General features: G+C 38.1%; 1 protein-coding gene across 1 annotated transcript in view; it reads left to right on the plus strand.

The window, feature by feature from the left end:
- Positions 1-16525, plus strand: part of LOC117317403 (titin-like) — a 197260-nt gene that overhangs the window by 106863 nt on the left and 73872 nt on the right. The window contains 19 exon segments of the mRNA XM_033872214.1: positions 1422-1538; positions 2250-2547; positions 2899-2986; positions 3224-3353; positions 3777-3913; positions 4225-4390; positions 4609-4752; positions 5101-5489; positions 7441-7570; positions 9246-9363; positions 9905-10122; positions 10246-10414; positions 10814-11031; positions 11271-11692; positions 12015-12768; positions 13298-13430; positions 13669-13886; positions 14889-15311; positions 16012-16525. Of these exon segments, the coding sequence (XP_033728105.1) occupies positions 1422-1538; positions 2250-2547; positions 2899-2986; positions 3224-3353; positions 3777-3913; positions 4225-4390; positions 4609-4752; positions 5101-5489; positions 7441-7570; positions 9246-9363; positions 9905-10122; positions 10246-10414; positions 10814-11031; positions 11271-11692; positions 12015-12768; positions 13298-13430; positions 13669-13886; positions 14889-15311; positions 16012-16525 (4786 nt within the window).

Below are 16525 nucleotides of genomic sequence, written 5' to 3' on the forward strand. Positions count from 1 at the left end.
GATAACCCATTAATCCTCTATTAAATCCCTATTGGAAATTTACAGAATACAAGGAGGAGATTATTGAGGTTCATACAGGTAAGAGGATCGATGATTGGTCTTCAATGGTGTGTCCCTTCTCCTACCTTAAAATTAAAAAAAAAATCAAGTGGTGTGTGTCTCCTTCAGTCATCATTGAAGTTGAGTGCCCTCTGGTGAGGAATTTCATTCTGAAATTTGAACCATCTTGTCTTTGACTCTCCAGTACCTGATTTGTCAATCAAGCCTGTCAATTCTGACCTCTTTGATTAGGGTTCTGATTCTGAAATATTGATATCTTTCTATATTTTGGCATAAGTCTATCATGTGTGTGTTTCCTTCCTTTTCAATCTTTTTTCAAATTTTCTTTATATCTTCAAGCTGACAGATTTTTTGCCATGACAATACTTGAAATATAAAACCACATTTAGCCTTTTGAAGGTCATATCCATGAATAAACTGTCCATGACCTTTCCTGCTAAGACTGATTTTGAAAGTCATATTACCCCAGGAATCCTTTGGATTTCTGAGTTTTCTCTGTCCACTCTTTGCAGTGTATTTGCAGTCAAAGAAATTTTTTTTTAAATCAGATCTCTTATATCTCTAACAAATCAGAACAACAGAAGATTGTCTGTTTACATATAATTCTGCTCTAATTTTCAGCTTTTGTGAATTTCTATCATAATCTTAGATAATATTCATATCATACTAAATGATTCTTAATTCATTGTATTCTTTTCCAGTCTTGATCTTGCCAGTAGTAATATCAAAGATTTTTCATTGGTTGTAAAAATTTGCATATTCATGACATCAAACTCATCTTCTTTCATTCTAAAACCGTTGATGGTGATTAATGTATCGTCAATTATGATTGTGACTTTCTTATTATCGTAAAGGTGGAAGGTTTTAATCTTACTTATAGTTTGAAGTATGTAGTTAATATTTAATTAGTAATTAGAGCTTTTTGAGTCAGGACACACTGTGATAGATATTTATGATAATCATGTAGACAACAACAGAACATGAACACAATTGAATCCAAAATTTTCATCATTTGTGAAAAATATTATTTTGTATGAAGGTTAAAAAACACCTCTCATCTGCTCTTTTCTGTTCATTTTAATTTTTTTTTTAAATTCCAAATTTCAAATAATGTTAACTTGAAAATGAGTAAATATAGGGTTAAATCACAAAGTCCTGTTAGATATATTTTGTCCAGAAAAGTGTTATGAAAAATTATGGAAAAAATCATTTTAACTGAACACAGTGTGTCCTGATACTAGTGTGTTCTCACGTGTGATTTTTACGGGAGTGGGCTATTAACAAGTCAAAAAGGGAGGCAACTGGGCTTTGGTCACGCTTTTCTTAATCTTTGCAAATCCTATTTCTTTCCCATTTCACAGGAGAATTAGAAATTGAACTTGAGCGCAGACGTAAAATTGAAATGCGTTCCGTTGAGCTTGTAACAGCCATGGAGAAACCAAAGGCTACTACATACGAACTCAAGCAGATCGAGAGAGGTGAGATTAACCAATGGGCGACATGCATGCCGGATTCCCCCAAAAAGGATGTTGTTTTTGTGGACCAATGCGATTGAGTACAAAAGAGTACTAGGATGCCAGCAACTTTATAAAAAAAGATAGAAACATTGTCAGATTTCTTTTTTGCTAAAACAGGAAAACATTTTCTCTGTAAGATTGACTACTTTATCTTATCCTCATTCCTGAATTTTCAGACCAGTTTATTCATTTCTGCAATCTTCATTTTTGAATTTTCAGACCAGTTTATTCATTTCTACAATCCTCATGTTTGTTTGCCTCAGTCATTGACTTATGTAAACTTGAAATTTAGATTTTCAGATTATATTATTATGTCAGCTAGTGCCATTGTAAGTTTATTTAGATAATTTTATCAGAATTTGTTATGCGGTTTCATCCTCATTAAAATTTATATTGATTGACATGTATATTGGATTCCCTACAAATGGAATCTGCTAAAATATCTCTTAAGGAACTGCATTCAAACCTTACATTAGAATGAAATGTATATCTTATGAACTGCTTTTTCATAACACAGATTTTTGCAGTAATTTCAAGTTTCGATTACAATGCTTCTAGAAAATAATGTCAGCCTGCATTGTTTTTTCATGTCATAGCTGATAAGAAACCTCTGTCGCTTTGGTCGAATAATTTACATGTAACCTTCAATGACATTGACCTTTGACCTTACAGCTGCTGAGAAACGTGTAGTTATGAGACAAGAGAAGGAAGTGATGAATGCGGAACAGCTGTATATGTCCGTCCAGTCGAAACCAACGATGCGTGAACTACCTGCCCGAGTGGTCAGAGCTGACCGTCCAGAAATTCAAGTGGACATCCAGAAAGCACGTATGGTGCCGGTCATCCCTGAACAGGGCGTCCCCGATGAGAGCAAAATATCAGAGACCCAGATTGTTCTGGAGCGTCGTGAACCACCTGTGTTTACGAAACCTCTACGCCCAGTCAGAGTGACTGAGGGCAAGCCAATAACGTAAGTTTATCTTCAATACTTGTTTGCTTTAAATCTTTATAATATATCAAAGCTTGTTTTTACTAGTTTGGGATTGGCATTTTGTGTTATTTTGGAAAGAAAATTTGGGAATCTGGAGTACACAGATTTTTTTGAGAATTTGACTTTTATATGAAATTATTGGGAAAGGGGCCTGTTATTGGTTCCAAAAATTCCTCTGAAAAATGTTGGTGTAAATATGTATTACTTTTATTTATACATATATATATATATATTTCCCAATATATTGAGTTTCAGTTAAAATGTTTAATAATGACAGAGTTACATATCGTTGGACCTATCTATATAATGTGTTACCTCTCTATGTTACAGATTGGAGGTACACTTCAAAGGCTATCCACCCCCAATCATCTCCTGGTACAGGGACAGCTTCGAAATTAAACCGTCACATGATTTCCAGGTAGGGCCACAGTAAATTGCCCCGTGACTTAATTAATATGATGGTACATATAGCAGCTGATGTCACATCAATTTCCTTTGAATGTTTATTCAACTTTTCTGATAATTGATTTGTAAATTTAAGTTCAAGATGAATTAAAAACAATAGAAAGAGTACGACTTAACAATTATTGTTCCTCAAAATGTTTTTAACGTTTGACAATCCGACCCTTTCCTTAATCTTTGACCTTGACCCTAGATTTCGGTCACGGAGACGGTGAGCACGTTATTCATCCCAGAAGTGTTCCCAGAGGACACTGGTATGTACATGGTAAAAGCTTACAACATGTACGGCACCGTCCAGTGTAAGGCCAAGATGACCGTCATCGGTGAGTGAAATACTTCTTATTTCAGTCATCTGGTATTATGTAAATGATTTGGTCATTTTATAGCCCTTTAAAGGTAAAATAACTTTTCGCTTGCTTCAAAGAAATATTGTTATTGGTGGTAATATTTTCTAATTAATTTTTGACATAAATCAAAAGCATGTAATCAATGAAAACATAAATATATGTCATATTTATCTAAAATAGACCCCTATCCACAAATAAACCCTCTTCTTCATTTTCACAGAATCATCAATTTTAAGATAGTAGGCTAAGTATGGTTAAAAAATAAGCTCTCCTCCAAACCTTAATGCTAGACTTCAACTCTAGGCAAGGGGGACTTATTTTAGGATAAATACAGAAATAATTCATTGTTAAATATTAATTGTAAAAAAATGTTTACATAACCAATATTTTGTATTTCAGAGGAGGAATCACCGGAACGCGACATACCACCTGAGTTCCGTAGCCTGATTCGCGATAGTAACGTCCTCCAAGGTGAACCTGCCACGTTCGACTGTCAGGTGTCAGGACGTCCCAAACCCAAAATCCACTGGCAGAAGGTACACTCTTTATTATTGACACATTTCTCTGTTTATTTATTGTAGCAAAACCACAGTTTATTGAGAAACAAATTGTGTAATATTTCAAACTGATATATAATCTGCTGATTTAGGTATTGAATTGTGTTGTTTTAAACAGTTATGAAGTTAGTTTTAGATTTTCGAAAAAGTGAAAAAAGTAAAAAAAAAAAAAAAAAAAAGAGAGGAAAATTAATATACAAGTGAATGTTAATGTGATGTAAAATTACAGTGAAAAAATTGGGAGTGTGTTGAGAGTTTTACTGTAATATCTTTTATTTTGTCACAAACAGGACGGCAAGACACTGTCTGAGAGTCCAAGGTGGAAGTTCATTGAGGAAGACAGCAATTTTACAATGGTTATCTACGAGGTCACTCCTGAGGATGTTGGCCAATACGATTGTGTAGCAATCAACACAGTTGGCAAGGCCACATGTACCGCCAGGCTGAATGTGGAAGGTAAAAACTGTTGACTCAATGTTTATCACTTAAGTTGATAATCATTTTCTGTTTTTAAATTTGACTTACCAGAGATTCTATTTAATTTCTATAAACAAAATCAGGAATCTAAAATGTGTGTTCTTATCAGTATTACATGTATGACTACACAATATTTTTTCACACTAAAAAGAAAAAAAGTATTTTTTGTGATAAACATATGTGTTGTCTCCCCTTAGTTCCCGTCAAACCATCAGAGACCGAGGAACAGAAATTGGCTGAAGCTCCCGTGGAGCCGCCTATGGTGACGGAAGAGCCACAGAATCTGGAGGTGGACGAGGGTGAGCCAGTCACCTTCACCTCAAGGATCACAGGCTCTCCTCGTAAGTTTCTGCAAAGGATGTTAATAATACTGAATCATCATATAATTCATTCCTATTTTATATTTATCATGTCACCATTGTATATTTTAAGATACCGTATTGAAAACTGTTTGAATAGTTATTTTCATTTTTTTTAATTGTTTAAAAATTTTAATTAAATTTTCAAATATTTTTATTTTGTAATTTGTATTTTCTGATTTGTCTACTAAGATTTGTCTCTGTATAGATGTATACAATCTTGTATGTACAATATACAAGTGAGGGATTACATTTGATCAAAACTTACAAGAATTTTCATCATGTGTTTCTTACTCTGTTGGTGATAATCTGTATCCTGTTTGATTTCAGCACCAAATGTGACGTGGTACAGAAACAATGTTATGATTAAACCATCAAAATATTTCCGTATGGAATCGACCCCTGATGGCACTCACAGCCTCAGCATTCTGGAAGCCTTCCCAGAAGACACTGGTACCTACCGTTGTGTAGCTCGTAACAAGGTGGGAGAAGTGACGTGCTCTGCCACTCTGAAGGTACATGCCTTGGAGAGTGAAGCGGAAGCTCCTGTCCCCGCCCAGAAGGACACACCCCCAAGCTTCACCAAGCCGATCTCGAACACGCTTGTTGTGGAGGGAAGTTCTGCCTCGTTTGAGGCTGAATACTCTGGTTTACCTGAACCAAGCATTACCTGGCTGAGAAACAGTCTTCAGGTCCTACAAGACTCTACCAACTACAAGGTTAGTTTTTACCAGGGTTGATAAGTATGAATGTTTCCCTCCAGTGTTCATTACAGTTATAAGTTTATAGCTTATAAATCATTACTAGGTTTTTTCCTCGCCATTCTTGCCTTAAGCAGTTAGGTTATAATTGTCCACCTATAGGTACCTAAGACTGGCCTTCAAAAACTAAAATATTTCAGCCTTCCAGATAGCTGACCCCAAGTCTGTACTTGACTGCTGAGATACAAAAATGAAAAGCATATGACTAACAAATCCACAAATCTTAGCATTTATGATTTTATAATTTTGAAGTCGGTCACCTTTGCTCCCTGCGAAAGTGTGATCATTATGAAATGGTCCCTTGTGAGATTTGATAATGGGAACAATTTTCAATGGAAAAAGAACAATTTGTCCCTTACAATAACAACAAAGAATGCTGGTCTTATGACAAAACTAATTCTTACAAAAATTGATAAAAAATGGCAAAAACACAACAAAAATGGTAGATTTCCATGGCCGCTTTGAAAAATTCAAGGAGAATAAGACCAGGTGTTTCGGAAGGTTAAGGGTATTTAGTTTAGGTGACCGCACCCACTGTACAAGTCTAGGTGACTACACCCACTGTACAAGTCTAAGTGACCACAACCGCTGTACAGGTCTAGGTGACCACATCCACTGTACAAGTCTAGGTGACCACACCCGCTGTACAAGGCTAGGTGACGACACCCGCTGTACAACTCTAGGTGACGACACCCGCTGTACAACTCTAGGTGACCACACCCGCTGTACAAGTCTAGGTGACCACACCCGCTGTACAGGTCTAGGTGACCACACCCGCTGTACAGGTCTAGGTGACCACACCCGCTGTACAAGTCTAGGTGACCACACCCGCTGTACAAGTCTAGGTGACCACACCTGCTGTACAGGTCTAGGTGACCACACCCACTGTACAAGTCTAGGTGACCACACCCGCTGTACAAGTCTAGGTGACCACACCCGCTGTACAAGTCTAGGTGACCACACCCGCTGTACAACTCTAGGTGACCACACCCGCTGTACAAGTCTAGGTGACCACACCCGGTGTACAAGTCTAGGTGACCACACCCGCTGTACAAGTCTAGGTGACCACACCCGCTGTACAAGGCTAGGTGACCACACCCGCTGTACAGGTCTAGGTGACCACACCAACTGTACAAGTCTAGGTGACCACACCCGCTGTACAAGTCTAGGTGACCACAACTGCTGTATAAGTCTAGGTGACTACACCCACTGTACAAGTCTAGGTGACCACACCTGCTGTACAGGTCTAGGTGACCACACCCGCTGTACAAGTCTAGGTGACTACACCCACTGTACAAGGCTAGGTGACCACACCCGCTGTACAAGTCTAGGTGACGACACCCGCTGTACAAGTCTAGGTGACGACACCCGCTGTACAAGGCTAGGTGACCACACCCGCTGTACAAGTCTAGGTGACCACACCCACTGTACAAGTCTAGGTGACCACCACACCCACTGTACAGGTCTAGGTGACGACACCCGCTGTACAAGTCTAGGTGACCACACCCACTGTACAAGTGTAGGTGACCACACCCACTGTACAAGGCTAGGTGACGACACCCGCTGTACAAGTCTAGGTGACCACACCCACTGTAGAAGTCTAGGTGACCACACCCGCTGTACAAGTCTAGGTGACTACACCCACTGTACAAGGCTAGGTGACCACACCCCCTGTACAAGTCTAGGTGACCACACCCACTGTACAAATCACATTCTCAAATGAAGGGAAGGGTGGTGACAATGGAGCCACTAGAAAACCATGTATAACAACTGTACTACTGTATTAGTGGTTTAGATAATGATGATCACCTAAAGAAAATATGATTAAAATCAACACGCATTTGACTAAAAAGTAGATTATATAATTTGTGCCATTTTAACCTACAGTTCTGTTTCCTTATTCCTACAGATTGAGCGTACAAGCACCAGGACCATCCTGACAATCCGTGAGGCCCGTCCTGAAGATAGCGGTCTTATCACCTGTCGTATCAAGAACGTTGCTGGCATCACCGAGTGCTCAGCCGAACTCTATGTCCAAGGTAAGTCATGTGACATGACATGGACCAATCAGAAGCTCTGACACATCCATTGAGATACAGGTTTCAGTTGGTGACAGATGACATGAACAACAAACTGGTGGCATGTGACATGTCTTGTTCTGCATGACAAGTCAAACCAATGATGTGTGACTGCATGAATGAAGTTTTCCGTACCTCAATGACCATTCGTGAAAAGTTGTTTTAACTCTCTAGTCAAAGGTCTATGATAAAATTGGAAATCTTTTTTTAAAGATAATTTTCATGGATTTACTTTTCAATGCAATAGTTAAAATGTTTAAACTTATTAATGGAATGGACATAATTGATTATTTTAAGCAGGTTAAAATAATCTGAAACATTTTAAATCAATCAAATACATTTTAGTGTGTGCTGTTTGCATGAATGTGTTTTTCACAAGTGTTTTTCAGTGATGACAGTTCCGGAGGCATGCACAGAATGGCTGGCATGGATTGGACACTTCTGACAACATCAACTTCCTGTTTTAAAATAATTCTTTAGTCTCTAGTTAGACATTGTTAGGAATGTTCAGACATGCATGGCTGTATGTTAAAGATAAAATACATAGGATTTTCAACCATTAATTGATCTTTCATTTTCAGTTGTTACCATGAATCTTTACCTTTCAATGTTAAATTTTCTGAAAAAGAAACATTTTAAATGTCAAAAATCCTTTTCTGTGTGGTTGTTCATCTGTGGGTGTCTCCCCCTAAAAAACCATCCTTTGACCCCGTTAATTTTGGGGACATCAAACCTGAAATAATTTGAAAATAAATACATAATTGCAGAAATTTGAATACAAAAGTAAGGAATCTGGATGTATGTTAGAGATTAGTGGTAACTTAATTTGTGGTTTGTGGTTTGAAAAGAAAACATTTTGCTTTGAAGCACAAATCCCAAAATTTAATGTAATTTTTCCATACTAAAACATTGTTGATGTTATCTGTTTAATTTATTCCATTTAATGCATGAACATCCCTCTTTTCCAACAAATGTGACCTGAATCGATAATCTGGCTGACACATGCATGTGAAGAAAGGGTTGTGCCATGTGTAATCACATGTGATTTTGAATTAAACACTTGTTCAACTTCAAGGTCACATTTAAGTTAGCATTCCTTGAACATAAAGTTTGATTCAATTAATCTGGCTCTTTATTTCAGCACCAAATGTGTTTATATTTGTGTTGTATAAATAGCCTAATGAATGCGTAAATTTACTAACTCACTGAGCTTTGAATTAAGCATAGTTTCTGACAGGAGTTATCTACCCCTGAATCTAAGTATGCATGGTGTGAATTTGAAGTTATGTCCCTTGGAACAAATGCATGATTTCTGACGACCAATTGAAGAAGGAATTGTGCATGGACGAAACTGCATGTAGCAGATCTACCAGGCAAGCAAAATATCTGACTACTATTTGTTGTCCAAAAGTGCTAAATGTTTGAAATTTTATTATAAATTTTTTTAATAATTCAAAATCACTGTTCATCATGGTTGATCAAAGAAATTTCAAAATATTAGCGAAAATGACTTATTTCTGTCAAATCTTGACCTAGATTTTATAGAATAAAGTATTATTTTCTTTGAATGTTTATGGGTCCAGGTCCGGTATGATATGATAAAATTCTGACTTATTCTGTCCTATTTCCTGTACAGATACAGAGGAGGCTCGGTTACTGGAGGAGAAATACATCACAACGATCAAAACAACTCCACCTGAGTTTGTTAAAGCTTTGTCCCCTGTACAGGATGTACAGCCAGGAGGCACTGCTAGGTAAGTCACTACCGACAAAGACGTTAAATATCTCAACACGTCATAGATCACAGGATGTACAGCCAGGCGGCACTGCTAGGTAAGTCACTACCGACAAAGACGTTAAATATCTCAACACGTCATAGATCACAGGATGTACAGCCAGGCGGCACTGCTAGGTAAGTCACTACCGACAAAGACATGTTAAATATCTCAACACTTCAGAGATCCCAGGATATAAGTCACTACCGACAAAGACATCTTAAATACCTTGACACTTCACAGATCCCCGGATGTAAGTCACCACCGACAAAGACATCTTAAATACCTTGACACTTCACAGATCCCAGGATGTAATCCGTATATCAAACCTGACATTATTAGCTCCGAAATTCCAGACACCATAACATCTGATAGACTTTATCATCTGTGGGCACCTCCTTTCAACTTTAGTACTACACTTCAGACACAAAGACTACCCTTTCATGAAACATTTTGTAGTCATAATAAATATTTCAATATCAGTTCAAAAGATTCTTGACAACGATATTTACGTTTTCAGACTGTATGCATCTATCAATGCTTATCCGCCACCGAAGTATCAGTGGTATACTAAGGGCATCCAGATCGTGCCCAGCGAGCGAAGACAGATGGTACAGGAAGACAATGCTATCGTCCTCATTATCATCAATGTCCAGGAGGAGGATTCGGGCGACTACATTCTCAAGGTCGAGAATGAGATGGGCGAGGTCACCTGTAGAACCACACTGACTGTTAGAGGTGAGAATTAATACAACCACAGGAAGTCATAAAAGATACAATTCTTTGTAGAAGCTATACAAATTGCCTAAATTTGTTGGATATGTGCATTGTTGACTTAAATGCTAATATCTTTTCCTGCAGGTAAGACCCAGTACGTGTCCATGCCACCTACGGACTCCGAGACACTGACCATCAAAGAGACCACAACCATGGTCACTCGGGAGGAACGCTATGTCACCGAGATGATCAAGCCGGAGCTCGTGGAACCAATGGAGCCTGAAATCTATGTCCGGGAACGTGGAATAGCAAGGTTGGCGACATTTTATTGTCGAATTATGTCTACCTCAACATTTACATTTCCATAAAAAATCTCTAGTACTAAACTTTGTTAACGATATGCTTCCTTTCTGATGCTAAAGGTATCTTTAAAATTAAATCTTCAATAGAATATTTTCTTCTTCATTTTTTTTACATTATAAATCATAACTTTTATATAAAATGATTTTGCTCTTTTCAAAGGTACTTTTCATTTCTTTAATAGAATAACAAAACATTCATTAGGGATTAAGAATAACCAACATTTGGTTTATATTAAAAATGGTTTGAAAATGTAAGAATTACCAACATTTTATGTTAATAAGGCAAAGTTCTCTTTATTAAGAAATGCCTGTGTATGATGGTATTATGATGTTCAAACCATGTTTTGTAGGTTACAATGTAAAGTTGACAGCTATCCACCTCCCCTTGTCACCTGGTTTGTAAACGGAATGGAGATCCGTCCATCGCCACATTATGAAATGACAACAGAGGAAGGAAACAGTGTTCTCCTCATCATAGAAGTTGGCCCAGAGGATACCGGCGAATATACCTGTCGGGCCGTCTCGGAGCTCGGAGAGGTCATGTCCAGCACAACCCTCTATGTACAAGGTCAGTTCCAAGGATTAAAACTATTGGTTAATTAAATCATACTTTTTCAATAACAACCACCGGTGCATAGTAGCATCCCTTTGCTTTGAATTTGTTCCAAATTAAAAGAAAACCATACCTTTGGACAAAAAACAAATTATTGCAGTTTAAGGGAATCAGTTAATATGACAATGATGAAAACTCTGTTTCTTGTTAATCATTCTCAGGTAGATGTCATTGTTAATTTCTTCACATTTCAGAACCAGTGACGAAAGAATTGCCAGTCGTACTGAAAAAACCAGAAGATACAATCTCCTTGGAGCCTTCCCCATCAGAGGAGCTGATGCCCCCGCGATTTGTTGAGGTGTTGCCTTCTATGGAGACTTATGACGGAGATGAAGTCAAGATTCCATGCAAGGTGGTAGGGAAACCCCCACCTCAGGTTTCTTTCTTCCACAACGGAAAGAACATTGACCACGACGAGGAGTATGTGGTGTCGTACAACCCCGATACTGGGGACATACATCTTCTCATTGTGGAGGTGTTTCCAGAGGACGAGGGAGAGTATGTGTGTGTGGCCTCCAACCCTGCTGGCGAGGCGAGCACCCGCGCCTACCTCACCGTTCTCTCACCCGAAGACTCTGTCGATGCTGCACCCATGGAAACTGAAGTAGTACCGCAGGTGAGTGTTTATTTCAAAGTCAACAAAAACAACAGATGATGTCTAATGTCAAGGTGCTTATCTACAGATCACTGTTAAGGTCAGCAAAAACATTTTAGATATTTTCAAGGTCGTCAAATCAGGTCAAGGTCATTATCAAAAGTCAATGACAAAAGGACGGTGTCATTATTCTACAATTTCACATTTTTCGTTTTTTGACATAAACCTCTTTTTTTAAGATGAAAAAAAAAGAAATATTTCATGTCAGCTCTTGATGTTATTTTCAGTTCACTTATTCATTTACATGTACCCAATATGTTGATTTAATAATTTTTCTTTGTAGTTTATTGACCGACCCAAACCAGAGCCGCTGGTGAAAGAAGAACCACCAGTGTCGCCACCACGTGAAAAACCAGTTAAGATGGAAGTAACTGAAGTGAAGAGACCAGAAGAACCCATGGAGGAAGCTGTGGAGGAGGTAACAGAACAAATGACAAAACCGCAAATAATTGAACGGGAGAAGAAGGTACCTTTGGAACCGGAGAGAGCTCCCGAATCTCCAGAAAGAACTGTTAAGGTTACCGTGGAACGTAAACCTGCTCCTAAGCCTGAGGAGAAACGCACAGAAGTTTCTGAAGCCGTTCTGCAGCCCAAGGCTGTCACCAGAAAGTTCCAAATACCACAGGTAGAAGGGAAGCCTGTTGATGAACAAGTCGACAAAGAGGACTCTGTGATTGGCGAGGAGAAACCTCCACAGAAGGAGGAAGTCGTCAGTCAGTTTACACTAGAGGAAGCACAAGAAGTGACAGAAATCCCACCAGAGTTTGTGGAGCTCCTTGAGCCCCAGATGATTCCAGATGGGGAGGAGGTTACCATGACTTGTCGCGTTGAGGGCACACCCTTCCCGACAGTCACATGGTACCGTGAGCGACAAGAGATCACGCCTAGTGCCGACTTTAAGATGACTCAAGATGAGAACACTGGCGTTTGTACCCTGTACATACCTGAAGTTTTCCCAGAGGATGCTGGGGAGTACGCTTGTAGAGCAGTAAACCCCTTTGGAGAGGCTGTTACCACAGCAACCCTTCTTGTTCACAGTAAGTCGGCCATTTTGTCTGATACTTACAAATCTCTGTCAGTGTTCTGTTGTTTTCATAATGTTTTGAAATGCTGATGTAGTTGATTTTCAAGAACATATATTGTTATGTATATTGTACCTGGCCAAGGGGAATACAAAATAGCATTGGTTATATACAGTAGCAACAGGTTAGTTGATGGCCACACTTATTGTAGGATAAATATGGTACATTTTAACAGATTGACAACTAATACATGTTAGTACTGATACTTTGTACAGACAAATTATTTCAAGGTCGTGCAAGGTCTTGTATGCCATAGTGATGACTGATCAAGTAGCAATGTTGATGTTATATGCTTCCAGGAAGTAAGTCTTGGTGAAATACTGCATTCTCACATAAATAGAAATTTCAAAAATTGCATTGGTAAAAAATACCACGTTTAAATTAATTTAGTAAATCAATATCATCAACGACTTTGTTTCACTGCTATTTACATGTATGAGGGATCAATAGCAGCATTTGTTGAATTTGTGAAAACTTACTTCAGCCATGCCAGAAGAACCGGACAAGGAGGATGTCACTGTCATTGAAGAGAAGTATGTGACTAAGATTGAAAAATCACCCGAGTTTGTACGTCCCCTAAATCCTGTCCTGGATGTAGAGGAAGATCAGACTGCACGGTAAGACTGAATAATGTAAAACTAAGTAATTTATTACACATTCTTTAGCAATACTCAAACATGTTTGGCTTAGAAAATACAATTATCAAAACTTTGAAAAGAATCTTAGAAAAAAAAAATATGCTTGATTTTATTAAGTTTTCAAATTCATGATACGTAGCACAGACTGACTTATTCTGGATTAATGTTTTAGAATTGGCCCCGACAAAATTTCTCAGTTCCTATTGGTTTATTTCAGACTTGAAGTTGAGGTCGTTGGTGAACCCAGGCCAAAGGTCACATGGTATGTAAACGAGATTCGTCTTATGCCTTCACCACGTATCCAGATTGTGGACGAGCGAACCACTTCCACGTTGGTCATCACGAAGGTTGTACCGTCGGATTCCCAGGACTATATCTGTGTGGCCGAGAACGACCGTGGTGTAGTCACATGTAAGACTACCCTACATGTCACACGTAAGTGTTTACATTGTATACTATCAAGTCTGTTTGATAACATGGTCAGGGTTAGTTTTCCAGGTTTAGGAATTTCTCGCATGTCGAGAAAGTGAAAATTTGGAAGTTCATTGTCCGTGTATTTGCAGATATTCATTTTGTTGTGTTCAAAGCAACATTTCCATTTAATCAGATATGTTAATAGCTTATTACTTCTCTAGTCAAATTAATATTCCAGAAATTACACTTATGAAGATAGTATTCTTGATTTCCGTATGTAAAAGGTGGTAATTCTGAAACCAACTAAAATATTTTAGGTTAAAAATGATTACGGCGCACTTTACTCATTTTTGCAAATGAATTTGATTGATTATAAAACTGGACAGTATCAATTTCTAATAATATCTAATATTTTAGTCTCCACCTCCATTCACAAAGTGGAGTCATCCTTTATTGTTTTGGGTTGAACCACGTTTGTGTATAGGGGTTGGAGGTAGTATGACATGAAATGTGTATGTGTTATTTGTTGTATCGACCTGTATATGTGTAAACATGTACATACATATGTCCCCCTGTGAAGTACGTTGATGGTCTTTTATGTTCTTAATGCTTTGGTGTACAAGCCGCTTATCATAAATGTTGTCACATTTCATGCTTCATGTCTTAATTTCTGCATTTTTTTGTATTATCATTCTCATCTCAACATAACTAATTAATAAATTTGTGCTGTCAATAAAGAATCGATTATGCTTTCAATGGCGTTTTGTTTTACTGTCAGTCTGCTTTGCTGTGTGATGTCCCCATGTGATCTGAAGGTCACTGCCTTTTCACCTTTGACTTTTAACCCATATCTACAGAGGTGACCAGCGTTTTTGTGCCAGACTTGTTCCTAAGGCTTTGTTTGTCCTTTTTTACTTCCTGTTCCGTCCTTGTCTGTACATTTGTCCGTCCCTACCTGTCCTTGTCTTTCCATTGATTTTATCCCTGTCTTATCCCCAATCTTCCTTACCTTTTTTTTTCCAGCTAAGAAAAAGGTGGAGTTCAATCTGCCACGAGAGGAACGCCCCAAGCAGTTCCACCCAGAGACTTCAAGGTACCCAGTGTCTGAAGATGAAACAGGTCCCAGTGCTAGCGAGGATGAGCTTCCAGAGGAAATGAGGAATCCACCAGTTTTCACAGAACTTTTACAGCCCAAAATTGTTCGTGATGGGGAACGGGTTGAGTTCCTTGTCCACTTTCGTGGGACCCCACAACCAAAGGTCAAGTGGTTCCACGATGGTCATGAACTGAAACCATCTACTGACTTTCAGATCAGCATCAATTTCAATACAGGGGAGAGTACTCTAGTCATTGTGGAGGTATTCCCGGAGGATGAGGGCGAATACACTTGTTCCGCCCGAAATCGTTACGGCGAGACGATTACAACCTGTCGCCTCACAGTCGTTGGTACGTCTCAACCGCTGTAGATGCATATTTGCTTTCTGTGCATGATTTGAGTATCAAGGATGTTTGAAAAAATTGAACTTCCTGGTTTTTCCTGTTCCATCTTCCTGTTTGTAAAAGTAATTTTCCTGCAGTGTATGGTAAACAAAAGCTCAGAAAATTGTTTCCAAAACTTCAATTACTTTTTATAAATATATACTGTAAACTATTTTTTGATATTTCGTCACTTTATAAATCATATTTATGATATTTATGATTTATTGACCAAATTTCTTTTTTTAACACTACTTGGTATTATTTATTTTGATTTCTAAAAAAATATGTTTGATTTCTTTACAAACATGAAAATATATATCGTGTATGAAATGAATGAAATTATCAAACTTCCTGATTTATTTTTAATATATATATATTTAGTGCATATGAATGAAATTGCTGAACATTTAAAGATAATCTATATACTGTATATGATAAATATGCAGTTTCTTTCAATGTATAGAAAGTATTCTATAAAATATCTAATGCGAAGTATATTTTATCTAGATAACAGCTCATAAAGTTATATCTTAATGTAAAATTGTGTTTAGAAATTGATCATTGATGAGCAGGTTTTGATTATGAAATGCGTGATTTTGTCCAATTCTCCGAGTAATCCTTGCTTGCTGCCTTCCTATCCTCAATTTGACCCGTCTTGTTCTTGCAGCCCCTGAGGAAGACATTCCTGAACATGAATCCCATCGCATGACAATTGAGGTCCAGCAGGTCCCTAAACCAGAGGAAATATCCCGTGATATCCACACAACAAAGCTGCACATACAGCAAGAACCACAAAGAGAAAGTCCTATTGATGTAACTGAGGAAACACGATTCAAAGAGTCTATTGAACTTGATCATCAAGCACCAACACAGCAACAGCCTCAGTCAGTTTCCGTCATGGCACAACCAATAGTAACTCATCCAGTTCCCATAGTAACTCAGCAAGATACCATTGTAACCACAGAACCAACAACTCAGTTTGAAATTCAGATTGGATTTCCACAACAGCAACAGCCAATGTCGACGTCGTCTGTTACGACGGAGACAACCACATACACAACAACAAAGACTACTCAAGAAATTGTTGACGTAGGGAGTTATCCAAATATTGTAGAAGGTGGGGAGTTCCACAAGACCTCAATGGTGATGTCATCGCAAGAGGAACCAAAACCTCTTCACCT

The sequence above is a fragment of the Pecten maximus genome, chromosome 19, assembly GCF_902652985.1.
Source record: "Pecten maximus chromosome 19, xPecMax1.1, whole genome shotgun sequence".
In the NCBI taxonomy this organism is placed as follows: domain Eukaryota; kingdom Metazoa; phylum Mollusca; class Bivalvia; order Pectinida; family Pectinidae; genus Pecten; species Pecten maximus.